Source organism: Erinaceus europaeus, chromosome 12 (assembly GCF_950295315.1).
Source record: "Erinaceus europaeus chromosome 12, mEriEur2.1, whole genome shotgun sequence".
In the NCBI taxonomy this organism is placed as follows: Eukaryota; Metazoa; Chordata; class Mammalia; order Eulipotyphla; family Erinaceidae; genus Erinaceus; species Erinaceus europaeus.
The window spans coordinates 64,365,518-64,381,179 of record NC_080173.1 but is presented as its reverse complement, the minus strand read 5'-3'; the positions used below and the strand labels follow the sequence as shown (position 1 = coordinate 64,381,179).

Below are 15,662 nucleotides of genomic sequence, written 5' to 3'. Positions count from 1 at the left end.
ACTACAACAACAGTAAAAAAAAACAACAAGGGCAACAAAAGGGAAAATAAATAAATATAAAAAATCAAAAAAGGAGATATCTGCAGATCTGCTTTACTGCTTGTGAAACTTTCCCCTGCAGGTGGGCAGTGGGGGCTTGACCCTGGGTCTAATACACATGGTAATGTGTACACTCAACCAGGTGCACCACTACCCCCTGAAAGCCCTTTAATTCTTTTTCTTTCTTTTTTATTTTTTTTTAATCAGAGCACTGATCAGCTTTGGTTTATAGTGGTGGTGCTAGGGGGGGAGTGAATTAAACCATGGGCTTTGGAACCTCAGACATGAGAGTTTCTTTGCATAACCATTACTTATTGGATAGAGACAGCCAGAAATTGAGAGGGATGGGGGAGGTAGGGAGAGAGAAAGAGAGACACCTGCAGCACTGCTTTACTACTCGCAAAGCTTTCCTCCTGCAGGTGGGGACTAGGGGCTCGAACCTGCATCCTTGCTCATTATAATGTGTGCTCAACCAGATGCACCACCACCTGGCCACCAGTCCCTTTAATTCTTTTTTTTTTAAAGCTCTTTTTAAAAAAATCATTTATTTGCTTTGCTTGTACCACTTTTTAAAAAAATTTTACTTTTTTATTTATCTATTCCTTTTTTGTTGCCCTTGTTGTTTTATTGTTGTAGTTATTATTATTGTCTATCTTCATTGTTGGATAGGACAGAGAGAAATGGAGAGAGGAGGGGAAGACAGAGAGGGGGAGAGAAAGACACCTGCAGACCTGCTTCACCGCCTGTGAAGCAACTCCCCTGCAGGTGGGGAGCTGGGGCTCGAACTGGGATCCTTATGCCGGTCCTTGTGCTTTGCGCCACCTGCGCTTCTCTTTTTTTTTTTTTAAACTTCCTTTAATAATTTTATTTATTGGATAGAGACAGCCAGAAATTGAGCAGGAAGGGGGAAGATAGAGAGGGAGAAAGATAGAGACACCTGCAGCACTGCTTCACCACTCATGAAGCTTTCTCCCTACAGGTGGGGGCCAAGGGCTAGAACATGGTGTACATTGTAACACGCGTTCAACCAGGTGCGCCACCATCTGGCCCCTCCTTTAATTCTTTATGAGAACTATATAATGTATCATCTAAGGTTGAAAAGCATAAGTTCAGAACTATTAGATTTTTTTTTTTTAGTCCTTTTGGTTTTTAAGTTTTATTTTAAAAAATATTTATTCATTTATTTAATAGAGACAGCCAGAAATCGAGAGGGAAGGGGGTGAAAGAGAGGGAGAGAGACAAAGAGACACCTACAACACTGCTTTAGCACTCGAAAAGCTTTTCCCCTGCAGCTAGGGATTGGGGACTCGAACCCGGAGCCTTGCTCATTATAATGTATGCTAAACCAGGTGTGCCACCACCTGGCCCCTTTTTAGTACTTTTTATCACAAATCTAAGAGCTGAACAGACCCAGAAAACACAGAGACATTCTCTTTAGCCGTAATCAAACCACCGCTGGCTTATTTCCCTGTTTTCATTTGTGCCTAACAGGACCTTTGTTTTGGAGAGAAGTTTGAGGTCTTTATCAGCTTCTTCTCACTCTTCAGATTTCCTGGGGAAGGGGAGAAACTTCTCTGGCCCACTGACTCCCTGGGAAGTGTTTTTGGGATAAAATGTGGCTTCATACAGGGTCTGAAAGATCTCTCTCTCTCTTTAAGTATGTTTATTTATTTATTCATTTATTCATTTATTTATTTATTTATTTATATTGGGTGGGGTCCAGGGGCTTGAACCCAGATCTTTGTGCACTATAATGTGAGCGCTCAACCAGGTGCGTCACCGCCAGGCCCCTCTTTCTTTCCTTCTTTCTTTCTTTCTTTCTTTCTTTCTTTTTCCCTCTCTTTCTTTTATTCTTTTTTCTTCTTTCACTTTCCTTCTTTTTAATGATTTATGTGTTATTATTTTATTTATTTTTAAATTTATTTATTCCCTTTTGTTGCCCTTGTTGCTTATTGTTGTAGTTATTATTGTTGTTGTTATTGATGTCGTTGTTGGATAGGACAGAGAGAAATGGAGAGAGGAGGGAAAGACAGAGGGGAGAGAATGATAGACACCTGCAGACCTGTTTCACCACTTGTCAAGTGACTGCCCTGCAGGTGGGGAGCCAGGGGCTCGAACCGGGATCCTTATGCTGGTCCTTGTGCTTTTAGCCACATGCACTTAACCCACTGTGCTACCACCTGAATCCTTATTTTATTTTTTTAATCAGAGCACTGCTTAGCTCTGGCTTATGGTGGTATGGGGAACTGAACCTGGGACTATGGAGTTTCAGGCATTAGAGTCTCTGCATAGCCATTATGCGATCTACCCTTGGTTTTTCTTTCTCTGGGACTATTCTTTTTTAAAAATTAAAAAAAAAATTTATATTTATTTATTTTCCCTTTTGTTGCCCTTGTTTTTCGTTGTTGTTGTTATTATTATTATTGATGTCATCATTGTTAGATAGGCCAGAGAGAAATGGAGAGAGGAGGGGAAGACAGAGAGGTGGAGAGAAAGACACCTGCAGACCTGCTTCACTGCCTGTGAAGTGACTCCCCTGCATGTGGGGAGCCGGGGGATTGAACCGGGATCCTTACCTGATCTTTGGACTTTGTGCCATGTGCGATTAACCTGCTGCGCTACCACCCAACTCCCTCTCCATGACTATTCTAAAGACCTAGGGGCTGGAGTGAGAAGAGACTCTCCAGGAAGGTCCTTCCTACCCCAGTGGCTAGCTTTTCTCCTGCCTGAGAGCCTCCTGTTAACTTTTTTTTTTTTTTTTAATTTGGTATAGTTTTTACCTTAAGATGCCATTTCTCTGAGGAGAAACCTATTATGACTAATCAACTGGGTGTGCTGATGTGAATGAGTGAATGTCTGTCTTCTTAGGATGAGCTTTCTAGGTCATCTCACTGGGACTTCACTGCCTGTGAAGCAACTCCCTTGCAGGTGGGGAGCTGGGGACTCGAACCGGGATCTTTATGCCAGTCTTTGCACTTTGAGCCACATGTGCTTAACCTGCTGTGCTACCACTCAACTCCTGGCTTTCCTATTCTTTTTTTTTTTTTTTTCCTTCAGGGTTATTGCTGGGCTTGGTGCCTGCACCATGTATCCACTGCTCCCGGAGGCCATTTTTTCCCCTTTTTTGTTGCCCTTGTTGTAGCTTTCCTATTCTTTAACCCTGTGGGAGTATGGACCCAGGATCATTATGGGATGCAGAAGGTGGAAGGTCTGGCTTCTGTAATTGCTTACCGGCTGAACATGGGTGTTGACAGGTCGATCCATACTCCCAGCCTGTCCTCTCTTTTCCCCTAGTGTGACAGAATTCTGGGAAAGTGGAGCCCAGGGAAATCCGGTTGGCATTATGGTAGCATCTGCAACCTGGTGGCTGAAAAGAGTTAACATATAAAGCCAAACAAATTGCTGACTAATCATCAACCTAAAGGCTGGAATATTGCTGATGAAGATTTGGGGTCTCTGTTTTGGAAATAGCTAGGAGGTCTATTTTAGGTATATTCCAAAGGGCCTATGACTTTACTGTTTTTTGCCTGAACCTGACATCTGATATGCAGGTGGACCCAAGTTATTGTCTGGGGAGATGATGTCATGGCTGGAAAAGGGCTAGAAAGCTGGATCAGGGAAGATAATAGCTCCCACATATGGGAAAGGTGTATAAATATTGTTGACTGTAAACCCCATTGATTTGATCTGTGGCCCATATTCAGCTTAGGAACCTATGTGACCTCTGCATCTCTAGGTTTGAGCTCACATTATGTGGTCATGAGTAGGAACGTTCCAAGTTGCACCAATTTCAGGATCCATCTTCCTCAGGTGATAGATAGAATATGTTATCCAACTTCCCTTTGGAGGATGGAACATTCTCTACCATTGTTGACCCACACTGAGAGCAAGGTCCTATGAGGGCCCACAAAGGGGTCCATTATTGTTCCTGATGGAGATGGCCAGTGACAGTGGAGAGAGGGATCTATTGGATTGGTCCTTTAAACTTCCAGGTTCTCCAGGCAGCACAGAGTTTTTAGGGGAGTGAGGGTTGAGGGATGGCTTGGTGTGTGTGTGGGGGCTCCTGTGGCTGTTCTCCCCAGGCTCACCCTCAGTGCAAAGGCCAAGCCTGGAGAACCTTATCTTATTTTTTGTGGTATGAAACAGCTCAGCTGAGGGAATGAACTTGGGTTTGGAACCACGGAGCTTGGATCAGTGTGACCACAGATGGATCAATTGCCTTCCTTGAGCTTTAGGTTCTCCAGCTATAAAATGGTAGTTGAAAAAGACTTTGGAAATGGCTAAGCAGTCTACAGTGTGTGTGTTTGGGGTGGGGGGAAGAAAGGGGGACTACTTTTATTTTTCAATTTCTTTATTTGGTGATTAATGTTTTACAGTCGACAGTAAATACAATAGTTTGTACATGCATAACATTTCTCAGTTTTCCAAACAATACAACCCCCACTAGGTCCTCTGTCATCCTTTTCCAGGACCTGTATTCCCCCCCTCACCCACCCCAGAGTCTTTTACTTTGGTGCAATACACCAAACTCCAGTTCAGGCTCTACTTGTGTTTTCTCTTCTGATCGTGTTTTTCAACTTCTGCTTGAGAGGGAGATCATCCCATATTCACCCTTCTGTTTCTGATTTAGGGAAATTACTTTTGTTTCTGATCTTTTCATCCCTTGCCTGCAGAGATCCCAGTTCCCTGTGCTGCATATGGAGGTGATTGTGCACCTGCTGCTCCAGATCTCAGACGCCTTGAGATACCTGCATTCCCGGGGGTTCATCCACCGTTCCCTCAGCTCCTACGCGGTCCACATAGTCTCTGCTGGGGAAGCAAGGCTGACCAACCTGGAATACATGGTGGAAAGGTGGGTGTAACTACCTATATCTAATATCCAGAGACACTCCCTGGGGCGGGAGGGGCTTTTCTGTTGAGAGAATTTGATCTGAGTGGGCGGGACTCTTTCTCATTGGAGAACTTAACTGTCCATCAGTGAAGTTAAAGAGTTTTCCCTGGGAGTCTGGTAGTAGCATAGTGGGTTAAGCTCATGTGGCGCAAAGCTCAAGGACCAGCTTAAGGATCTTGGTTCGAGACCCCCCCCCACCCCCCCCACCCCCCGGCTCCCCACATGCAGGGGAGGCCCTTCACAGGTGGTGAAGGAGGTCTGCAGGTGTCTATCTTTCTCCCCTTCTGTCTTCCCTTCCTCTCTCCATTTCTCTCTGTCCTATCCAACAACAACAGCAGCAGCAACAACAATAATAATAACCACAACAATGATAAAACAACAAGGGCAACAAAAAGGGAAAAAATGGTCTCCCGGAGCAGTGGATTCGTGGTGCAGGCACCGAGCCCCAGCAATAATCCTGGAGGCCAAAAAAAAAAAAAAAGAAAAGAAAAGAAACAGCCAAAGATCAGGGCTTTCTCTCATGGTGAGGGATATGTAAATTAAAATCACCAGAAGATATTACACACTAATGAGAACTGCTAAAGTAGAAAATCCTGGCTGTACCAAGTGTTAGCAAGCATTCACAGGAAGTGGAACTCTTCAAACAACAACAAAAATAACAACAAGGGCAACAAAAGGGAATAAATAAATAAATATTTTTTAAAAAGAGTTTTCCCAAATGCCTTGTTTTGCTTGCCATGGTTGGAGCATGCTGAAGGAAGTTCCTTTTGTTAGGATATTTTCATTTGGACAAGCTTTTAACAAGGAAAAACCCATATAAACCACTGTGCATAAATGTTCTCACATACTCTGCAATTTACTTTGCTTACTACATTAAAAACTGTCTGAGGGCAAGGATTCTGTAATACCTAAAATAGACCTTCATACAGTGGGTTCCAGGAGTATGTTTTAGAAATATTTTCTTTATTTATGGGCAGCTGGGTGGTGGCTCGCCGGGTTAAGCACACACAGTATGAAGCGCAAGGACCCCGCTCAAGGATCCTGGTTTGAGTCCCCGGCTCCCCACCTGCAGGGGAGTCGCTTCACAAGTGGTGAAGGAGGTCTGCAGGTGTCTCTCTTTCTGTCTCCTTCTCTATCTTCCCCTCCCCTCTCAATTTCTCTCTGACCTATCCAAAAAATCGGGGGAAAAAATGGCTACAGGAGCAGTGGATTTGTAGTGCAGTCACCAAGCCCCAGCAATGACCCTGGTAAGAAAAAAATTAATTAATTCAATTTATTGGATAGGGACAAAGAGAAACAAGGGCCCAGGCGGTGGCGCACCTGGTTAAGCACACGTATTACAGTGCTCAAGCCCCTGGTCCCCACTTGCAGGGGGAAAGCTTCATGAGCAGTGAAGTAGGCCTACAGGTGTCTCTCTGTCTCTTTCCCTTTCTATCCTCCCCTCCCCTCTCAGTTTCTCTCTGTTTCTGTCCAATAATAAATAAAATAAAATAAATATTAAAAAAAGAGGAGGGCGGGCGGTGGCATACCTGGTTATGTGTACACGTTACAGTACACAAGGACCCAGGTTCAAGCCCATAGTCCCCACCTGCAGGGGGAAGCTTCACAAGTGGTGAAGCAGGGCTGCAGGTCTCTCTCTCTCTCTTTTTCTCTTCCCCCTCACTCTTAATTTCTGTCTTTCTCTATCCAGTAACAAATAAATAAAAATATTTTTAAAAAAAGAGAAAGAGAGAAATTGAAACAGAATAGGGAGATATAGTAGGAGAAGGAGAGAGAGAGAGAGAGAGAGAGGCATTGCTTTATCACTCATGAAATTTCCCTCCTACAAGTGAGGTCCAGGGCCTTCAACTTAGGTCCTTGAGCATAGTAGTGTGCACTCAGTCAAGTGTGCCACCAGAACATGTTTTTCAGACAAGTGGAAAGGAAAGATTTTCCGCTGGTTGTTGGCATATCTGGTAAACCACACATACTACAATGGGCAGAGATCACAGTTCAAGCCCTAAGTCCCTACCTGTAAGGGGGGGAACTTCATGAGAGGCGAAGCAGTGTTACAGGTGTCTCTAATTATCTAAAATAAATAGACAAAATGCAGAAAAGAATAAAAATATAAGATTCTAAAAAAAAGAAAGAGAAAGATTCTCACCTCTGAGACCTCACAGCCCCACTCTGCCCTCTCCCCTCTGCTTGGAATGAAGAGCAGGGACAAGATTGTGCTATGAAATTTGATTTTTAGCTTAAGGGTATTGTGCTGTAGAAAGTTTTTTTGTTTTGTTTTGTTTTTTGAGTAGGATGGTGTTGTGGGTGATTAATGGTTAAGAAGATCCCTTTTGCACCTGTTTATAGAGAAGGGCTTGTTATGGGACAAGAGGGAGGTACAAACAGTTTAGGCATGGCTAGAACTGTTGGAGCTTTCCTATGAGGTCTAGTGGGGGCCAGACAGCAGTCACCTGGTGAGCTGCTCAGCCACACACCTAGCTGGGCTAAAACTCTTCAGTGGCTTCCGATGGCCCACTAGATTAAGTTCAAGCATTTGCCTTACTCCTCTTTCTTCTTTTTGATTGAAGCAGAGAAATTGAGAGGAAAGGTAGACATAGTGAGGGAGAAAGAGAGAGATTCCCGCAGCACTGTTTCATGGCTTGTGAAGCTTCCCCCTGCAAATGAAGACTGGGGATTTGAACTGGGGTTCTTGTGTGTAGTGAAGTGTACACTCAACTAGGTGTATTGCTGCCTGGCCCCAGATCTTCTCATTAAAAAAGAAAAATGGGGAGTCAGGTGGTAGCGCAGCGGCAGTGCAGCGGGTTAAGCACAGGTGGCACAAAGCACAAGGACTGACGTAAGGATCCCGGTTCGAGCCCCTGCGTCCCCACCTGCAAGGGAGTTGCTTCACAGGCAGTGAAGCAGGTCTGTAAGTGTCTTTCTCTCCCTCTCTGTCTTCCCCTCCTCTCTCCATTTCTCTCTGTCCTGTCTAACGACAACATCAATTACAACAACAATACAACAATAAAACAACTAGGGCAACAAAAAGGAATAAATAAATATATTTTTTTTTTTTTTAATTTTTTTTTTAATATTTATTTTCTTTATTTATTCCCTTTTGTTGCCCTTGTTGTTTTATTGTTGTAGTTATTATTGTTGTTGTCATTGTTGGATAGGACAGAGAGAAATGGAGAGAGGAGGGGAAGGCAGAGAGGAGGAGAGAAAGATAGACACCTGCAGACCTGCTTCACCGCCTGTGAAGCCACTCCCCTGCAGGTGGGGAGCCGGGGTTCGAACCGGGATCCTTATGCCGGTCCTTGTGCTTTGCGCCACCTGCGCTTAACCCGCTGCGCTACAGCCCGACTCCCTGTAAATATTTTAAAAAAAGAAAAATGTGGGAGTCGGGCAGTAGCGTAGCGGGTTAAGTGCACGTGGCGCAAAGTGCAGGGACCAGTGTAAGGATCCCAGTTCAAGACCCCGGTTCCCCACCTGCAGGAGAGTCGCTTCACAGGCTGTGAAGCAGGTCTGCAGGTGTTTATCTTTCTCTCCCCCTCTCTGTCTTCGCCTCCTCTCCATTTCTCTCTGTCCTATACAACAACAACAGCAACAATAATAATGATAGTAATAACCACAACAATGATAAAAAAAACAAGGGCAACAAAAGGGGAAAAAACGGCCTCCAGGAGCAGTGGATTCATGGTGCAGGCACCGAGCCCCAGCAATAACCCTGGAGGCAAAAAAAAAAAAATGTTAGGGGCTGGGCGGTGGCGCAACTGGTTGAACACACATATTATAATGTGCAAGGACCCAGGTTCAAGCCCCTGGTTCCCACCTGCACAGGGAAAGCTTTCCAAGTGGTGAAGCAGAGTTGTAGGTGTCTCTCTCTCCCTCTCTATCACCCCCATCCTTCTCGATTTCTGGATGTTTCTATCCAATAAATAAAGTTAAAAGAAATGTTGGGGTGGGGCAGTAGTGCACCAGGTTAAGTGCACATGGCGCAAAGTGCAAAGAACAGAATATGGATCCCAGTTCAAGCCCTCCCCCCACACCTGCAGGGGTGTGCAGTGAAGCAGGTCTGCTATCTTCCCCTCCTCTCTCTATTTCTCTCTGTCCTATACAACAATAATAACAATAACAATAAGGGCAACAAAATGGAAAATGGAAAAGTGACCTCCAGGAGCAGAGGATTCATGGTGTAGGCACCAAGCCCCAAAGATGACCTTGGAGGCAAAAAAAAAAAAAGTTATAGTTCTTAAGGCTTCACTGCTCTGAGTTAACTTTTTTTTTTCCCCCAGCTTAGGGGGATGGGCAGGGGCTGATACCTCTAATGCAGTAAGGGCAGGGCTCAAAACCGAGTGCTTGCATGGAAAAGTAGGCCTAGTACCCAGGTGAACTATTTTGTTGGCCTTTACATATACTTTTTAATTTTTTTATATTTATTTATTTATTCCCTTTTGTTGCCCTTGTTGTTTTACTGTAGTATTGTTGTCATTGTTGTTGGATAGGACAGAGAGAAATGGAGAGAGGAGGGGAAGACAGAGAGGGAGAGAGAAAGATAGACACCTGCAGACCTGCTTCACCACTGGTGAAGTGACTCCCCTGCAGGTGGGGAACCAAGGGCTCGAACCGGGATCCTTATGCCAGTCCTTGCACTTTGTGCCACTTGCACTTAACCCCCTGTGCTACTGCCCGACTCCCACTTTTTAATTTTTATTATTTTTATTTATTGGATAGAGACAATCAGAAATCAAGAGGGTAGGGGAAGATCAAGAGGGAGAAAGAGACACCAGCAACACCGCTTCACCACTTGCAAAGGTTTCCCCTGTAGGTGGGGACTGGGGGCTAGAACCTGGGTCCTTGTGCATTGTTAACATGTGCACTCAACTAGGTCCACCACCACCTGGCCCCTACATATACTTAAATAAATTAATTAATGTTTTGGATGGGGTAGAGGGAAATTGAAAGGGGAAAGGGAGATAGAGAGGGAGAAAGGGTATCTGTAGTACTGCTTCACCACTACTGCGGGGGGTAAGTTAAGCTTACTTTCTGCAGGTGGGGACCAGAGGCTCAAACTCGGATCCTTGCACATGGTCCCGTGTGTGTCCAACTGGATGCATGACCTCAAGGTCCGCCTTACATGAATCCTTTACTGGAGCTTTGTCCCCCACAGTATTTTGCATGTTACATTCCTCTAGTTGGTTATGTACAAGTGTGTCAGACCTGACAGCGAGCTCTGACAGGGCTGAGACCATGATTTATTCACTAGAGTCTTCAGCACCCAGGGCCTGCCACTTAGTGAATGCTAAGTAAATGTTTTGTAAGTGAAAGGATGAATGTAAGTTGAGGGGAAAATATGAAATGGTTTAAAACAGGATTCACCCACTGGGACCTAAAATATGAAAGTCTGATGTGTAGCTGATGGCATTATCTCCCAAGCCCAATCAGATAACACCTTTAAAAATAAATACATAAATCAGAATTCACCATTAACTATTTTTTTTAATTTTCAGACTTAAAAAAAATTTTTTTTATTTATAAAAAAGAAACATTGACTAAACCATAGAATAAGAGGGGTACAGCTTCACACAATTCCCACCACCAGACCTCTGTATACCAACCCCTCCCCTGATAGCTTTCCTATTCTTTAACCTTCTGGGAGTATGGACCCAAGATCATTGTGGGATGCAGAAGGTTGAAGGTCTGGCTTCTGTAATTGCTTCCCCGCTGAACATGGGTGTTGACAAGTTGATCCATACTCCCATCCTGTCTCTCTCCCTAATGGGAAAGGGCTCTGGGGAAGCAGAACTCCAAGGCACATTGGTGGGGTTGTCTGTCCAGGGAAGTCTGGTCGCATCCTGCTAGCATCTGGAACCTGGTGGCTGAAAAGAGAGTTAATATACAAAGCCAAACAAACTGTTGGACAATTATGCACCTAAAGGCTGGAATAGTGCAGGTGAAGCATTGGGGAGTATTGAGATAGCTACTAGCTATCTCCATTTTGTAGATAGCTCGTAGCATATTTTAATTATATTTCAAAGGGCCTGTAGCTATACTAGTGTTTTTTTTTGTTTTTTGTTTTGTTTTGTTTTGTTTTGCCTGAGCCTGAAATCTGATATGCAGGTGAATCCTAATTATTGTCTGGGGAGATGATGTCATGGCTGGGAAAAGGACCAGAAAGCTGGATCACGGAAGAGTGTAGCTCCCTAATATGGGAAAGGGGTATAAATATTACTGTAAACCCCATCAATTTGATGTGATCTGGGATCCATAATTAGCTTAGCAGCCTGTGTGACCTCTACATCCCTCTAGATCTGAGCTCACATTCTGTGGTCATGAGTAGGAACATTCCATGCTGCCCTAGTATCAACCCATCTTCCTCAGGTGTATCATAGAGTATGTTGTCCATCTACCATTGTTGATCCAGGTTGAGGGCAAGGTCCTATGGGGGCCCACAAAGGGCTCTATTTTGTTGTTCCTGATAGAGATGACTGGAAACAATGGAGAGAGGAATTTATTTGAGGTCTAGGCCCATCAAGTCTGTTTGGGAGACTCAGGATTCCCCGATTAGGGCCCCAGCTAGTGACCATTAACTATTTAAGAATCAATGGAAGCTACAGGGTTTTGACATTTCTTTTTATTACACTTACTGATAAAGTTCAAGCCACTTGCCAGTGATATAGTGCCATCTACTGTTTCTATGGAGGTACAGCAGTTTCTTCTGCTTTTGCTCCTTTTTTTTTTTTTAATTATATTTATTTATCTTTCCCTTTTGTTGCCCTTGTTGTTTTTCATTGTTGTTGTAGTTGTTGTTATTGATATCGTCGTTGTTGGGTAGAACAGAGAGAAATGGAGAGAGGAGGGGAAGACAGAGAGGGCGAGAGAGAGATAACTGCAGACCTGCTTCACCACCTGTGAAGCGACTCCCCTGCAGGTGGGGAGCCGGGGGGCTGGAACTGGGATCCTTAAGCCGGTCTTTGCGCTTTGTACCACTTGTGCTTAACCCCGCTGCACTACCATCGACTCCCATTTTTCAAAAAAAATTCTTTATTCATTATTGGGTAGAGACAGATAAATTGGGGGGGAGAGAGAGACAGATAGACACCTGCAGCTCTACTTCTTCACTTGTGAAGCTTTCCCCTTTCAGGTGAGGACCAAGGGCTTGAACCCAGGCTCTTGTGCACTGTAGTGTGTGCGCTTAACCAGGTGTGCCACTGCCTGGCCTTTGCTTTTGTTCTCTTAATAGAAATGAAGATTCCAAAATGAAATGGAGTTTCAGAGCTCCACTTCTGTCCTTTCATAAATGAGGAAGCTGAGAACCAGAGAAGATAAGAGGATCGATCCTATGTTACTCAACTGTGACTAGAGATGGATGTTCCCTAGCTTTGAGGCCAGGATAGATTGAAGATTAAGGGCATAAAAATCTGAAAGTCACAGGCACAATGCTTACTGGTGATCTAGGAATTAAAATAGAAGGAAATGATGTGAGATATACTGAGAAGCTGAGTTCACACTGGTCAAATGTGGGCTGCGAGGTAACTGGGACACCAGAGGGACTGGCTGTGGTCGGAAGATGGGAGGTATCTTTGGGGCACGTTGACTTTGGGAAGGTGCTTCAAGCGGAAATGTCTCCCAGCAGGCTGTTGAAACCATAACAGCACTATCTTCTTTGACAGCCACTAACATGAGTTGAGTATTCAAGAATCCAAATTAGCTTTCGAGTCCACATTTATTTTTAGTAACATTCTATTTGGATGGTGAGTTGAATGTCATCATCAAGGCTAGCACTCCATCTCTTGGTATAAAAATGACACAGCAGGGAGTTGGGTGGTAGCGCAGCAGGTTAAGCGCATGTGGCGCAAAGTGCAAGGACCGGCATAAGGATCCCGGTTCGAGCCCCGGCTCCCCATCTGCAGGGGAGTCGCTTCACAAGCCGTGGAGCAGGTCTGCAGGTGTCTATCTTTCTCTCCCCCTCTCTGTCTTCCCCTCCTCTCGATTTCTCTCTGTCCTATCCAACAATAACAGCATCAATAATAACTACAACAATAAAACAACAAGGGCAACAAAAGGGAATAAATAAATAAGTATTAAGAAAAAAATGACAGCAGTTTCTTTAATTCTTCAGTGAAAATTAATGGAGTCTTCAGAACTGGGGTCAACCTTAGCTCAAGCCGAATGTAATGTTAATGATTTCAGAGCTAAAACCTAGGGGGATAAAGGTGTCCTAAAGTGCTATCCAGAAAAGAAACCTCCTGGGGCCTGGGTGGTGGCGAACCTGGTTGAGTGCACATGTCACAATGTTCAAGGACCCAGGTCCCCACCTGCAAGGGGAAACTTCACAAGTGGTGAAGTAGGGCTGCACGTCTCTCTTTGATATTTATTCCCTTTTGTTGACCTTGGTTTTTATTGTTGTAGTTATTATTGTTGTTGTTCTCCCTCTCTTTTTATTTATTGATTAAAAAATGATATACAAGACCATAGGATAAAAAGGGTGCAATTCCACACAATTCACACCACCAGTGTTCCGTATCCCATTCCCTCTATTGAAAGCTTTCCTGTTCTTTATCCCTCTGGAAGCATGGACCCAGGATCATTTTGGGGTGCAGAAGGTGGAAGTGGACACTAAGGAACAATTCTGGCTTCTATAATTGCTTCTCCACTGGACATGGGCATTCGCAGGTCAAACCATACTCCCAGCCTGTCTCTCTCTTTTCCTAGTGGGGCAGGGCTCTGGAGAGGTAGAGTTCCAGGGTATATTGGTGAGGTCATCTGTCCAGTGAATTCAGGTTGGCATTATGGTAGTATCTGCAATGTAGTGGCTGAGAAAGCATTAAGATACAGCGCAGAACAAATTGTTTAATAATCAGGAATCTAAAGGTAAGACTATAGCAGATGAGATTTGGGGTCTCCACTTTGGAAAAGGCTAGTAGGTCTATTTTAGGTATATTCCAAGGGGCCCATGACTTTACTAATTTTTGCCTGAGCCCAACAGCTAACATGCAGGTGGGCCGAAGGTATTGTCTGGGGAGATGGTGTCAGACTTGGGAATATGGCTAGAAAGCTGAATCAGGGCAGAGAGTAGCTCCCAAGTATGGGAGAAGTATATAAATATTGTTAACTGTAAACCCCATCAATTTGGGGTTTACATATTCCCTGGGGCCCATATTCAGTATAGGAGCTGATGTAACCTCTGCATCCCTGTGCGTCTGAGCTCACATTCTATAGTCATAGCTAGGAACATTGTAGGCTGCACTCATTACAGGATCCATCTTCCTCAAGTGGCAGAGTATGTTGACCCAACCTCCTTTTGGAGAATAGAGCAGTCCCTGCCAGTGTTGGCCCACACTGAGGGCACGGTCCTGTAGAAGCTCACAAGAGGGTCAACTCTGTTGTTCCTGATGGAGAGGACAGTGGAGAGATTTCCATTTCTTTTTATTTTTTTATTATTATCTTTATTGGATAGAGAAAACCAGAAATTGAGAGAGTAGGGGGAAATAGAGAGAGAGAGAGAAAGACACCTACAGCACTGCCTCACCACTTGCAAAACTTCCTCCCCTGCAGTTGGGGACCAGGGGCTTGAACCTGGATCCTGCATTGTAACATGTGTACTCAAGCAGGTGCACCACCACCCAGCCCCTCTTCCCCCCCCATCTATCTTACCCTACCCTCTCTCTCCCTCTCTGTTCCTATCTAATAGGTAAAGATAATTAAAAATATATTTAAAAAAAGAAAAGATAGAGGGCCGGATGGTAGTGCACATGGCATGAAGCACAAGGTGTAGGATTCCATTTCTAGCCCCCGGTTCCCTACCTGCGGGGGGGTGGGGGTCACTTCACAGGTGGTGAAGCAGGTCTGCAGGTGTCTATTTTTTCTCTCCCTCTCTACCTTCCCCTCCTCTCTCCATTTATCTCTGTTCTATACAACAATAACAACAACAAAGGGAACAAAATGGGGGAAAATGGCCTTCAGGAGCAATGGATTCTTAGTGCAGGCACCGAGCCCCAGCGATAACCCTGCGGGCAAAAAAAAAATCCCCCCTCAAACTCCCTCCGCCACACACACACACACACTTTCTGGTTAGATTTAACAGAGGGTGAGAAATTGTAAGTGAGGAAAGGGGGAATGGAAATAAAAGAAAAAAGGCTCAAAATCCCAGTGGTAAATATCATTTGATAAATGGGAGAGGTCTGAGAAGGCAGGTATTTCCTTTGAATGAAACATTCAAAGGAAAATTTTACATTCAGTAAAATCTTGATAGTTGGAAATATAAAACTAAGGTTGTTAAAAACAACTGACTTGCTATTCTGGCAAATGATAGATTTGAAAGGAAGAAGGAAAAAAGGAAATTTCATTCCTTTGAATGAAACATTTATGCTGTGTGCGTAGAATATATCTCTGGAGCCAAGCAGGGATGCGGCCAGTAGAGCACACATGTCACAGTGCTCAAGCTCCTTGGTTCAAGCCTCCAGTCTCCACCAATAGGCTGCTGGGGGAACTTCATGAGTGGTGAAGCAGTACTGGAAGTATCTTTCTTTCTCTCTTCCTATTTACCCCTTCCCTCTCAATTTCGACCCAAAATAAATCAAATAAACATTTTAGAAAATAGCGGTAAAATATACAGATAATTCTTTTAAAAACAATGTGTACCCAACAATAAAATACTCCATTGCTTTTCCTGTAACTTTAATATTTGCATGTGTATCTACCCTTAGCAGTATAGCTAAAGAGTCATTTCCAACTTCCTGAACTCACTGCCATC

General features: G+C 44.1%; 1 protein-coding gene across 1 annotated transcript in view; it reads left to right on the top strand.

Moving 5' to 3' along the window:
* The window catches only part of TEX14 (testis expressed 14, intercellular bridge forming factor), a 134,604-nt gene that overhangs the window by 52,535 nt on the left and 66,407 nt on the right, over window positions 1-15,662 (top strand). Inside the window, exon 9 of the mRNA XM_060203834.1 lies at window positions 4,713-4,891. Within this exon, the coding sequence (XP_060059817.1) occupies window positions 4,713-4,891 (179 nt within the window). The remainder of the gene's footprint in view (window positions 1-4,712; window positions 4,892-15,662) is intronic.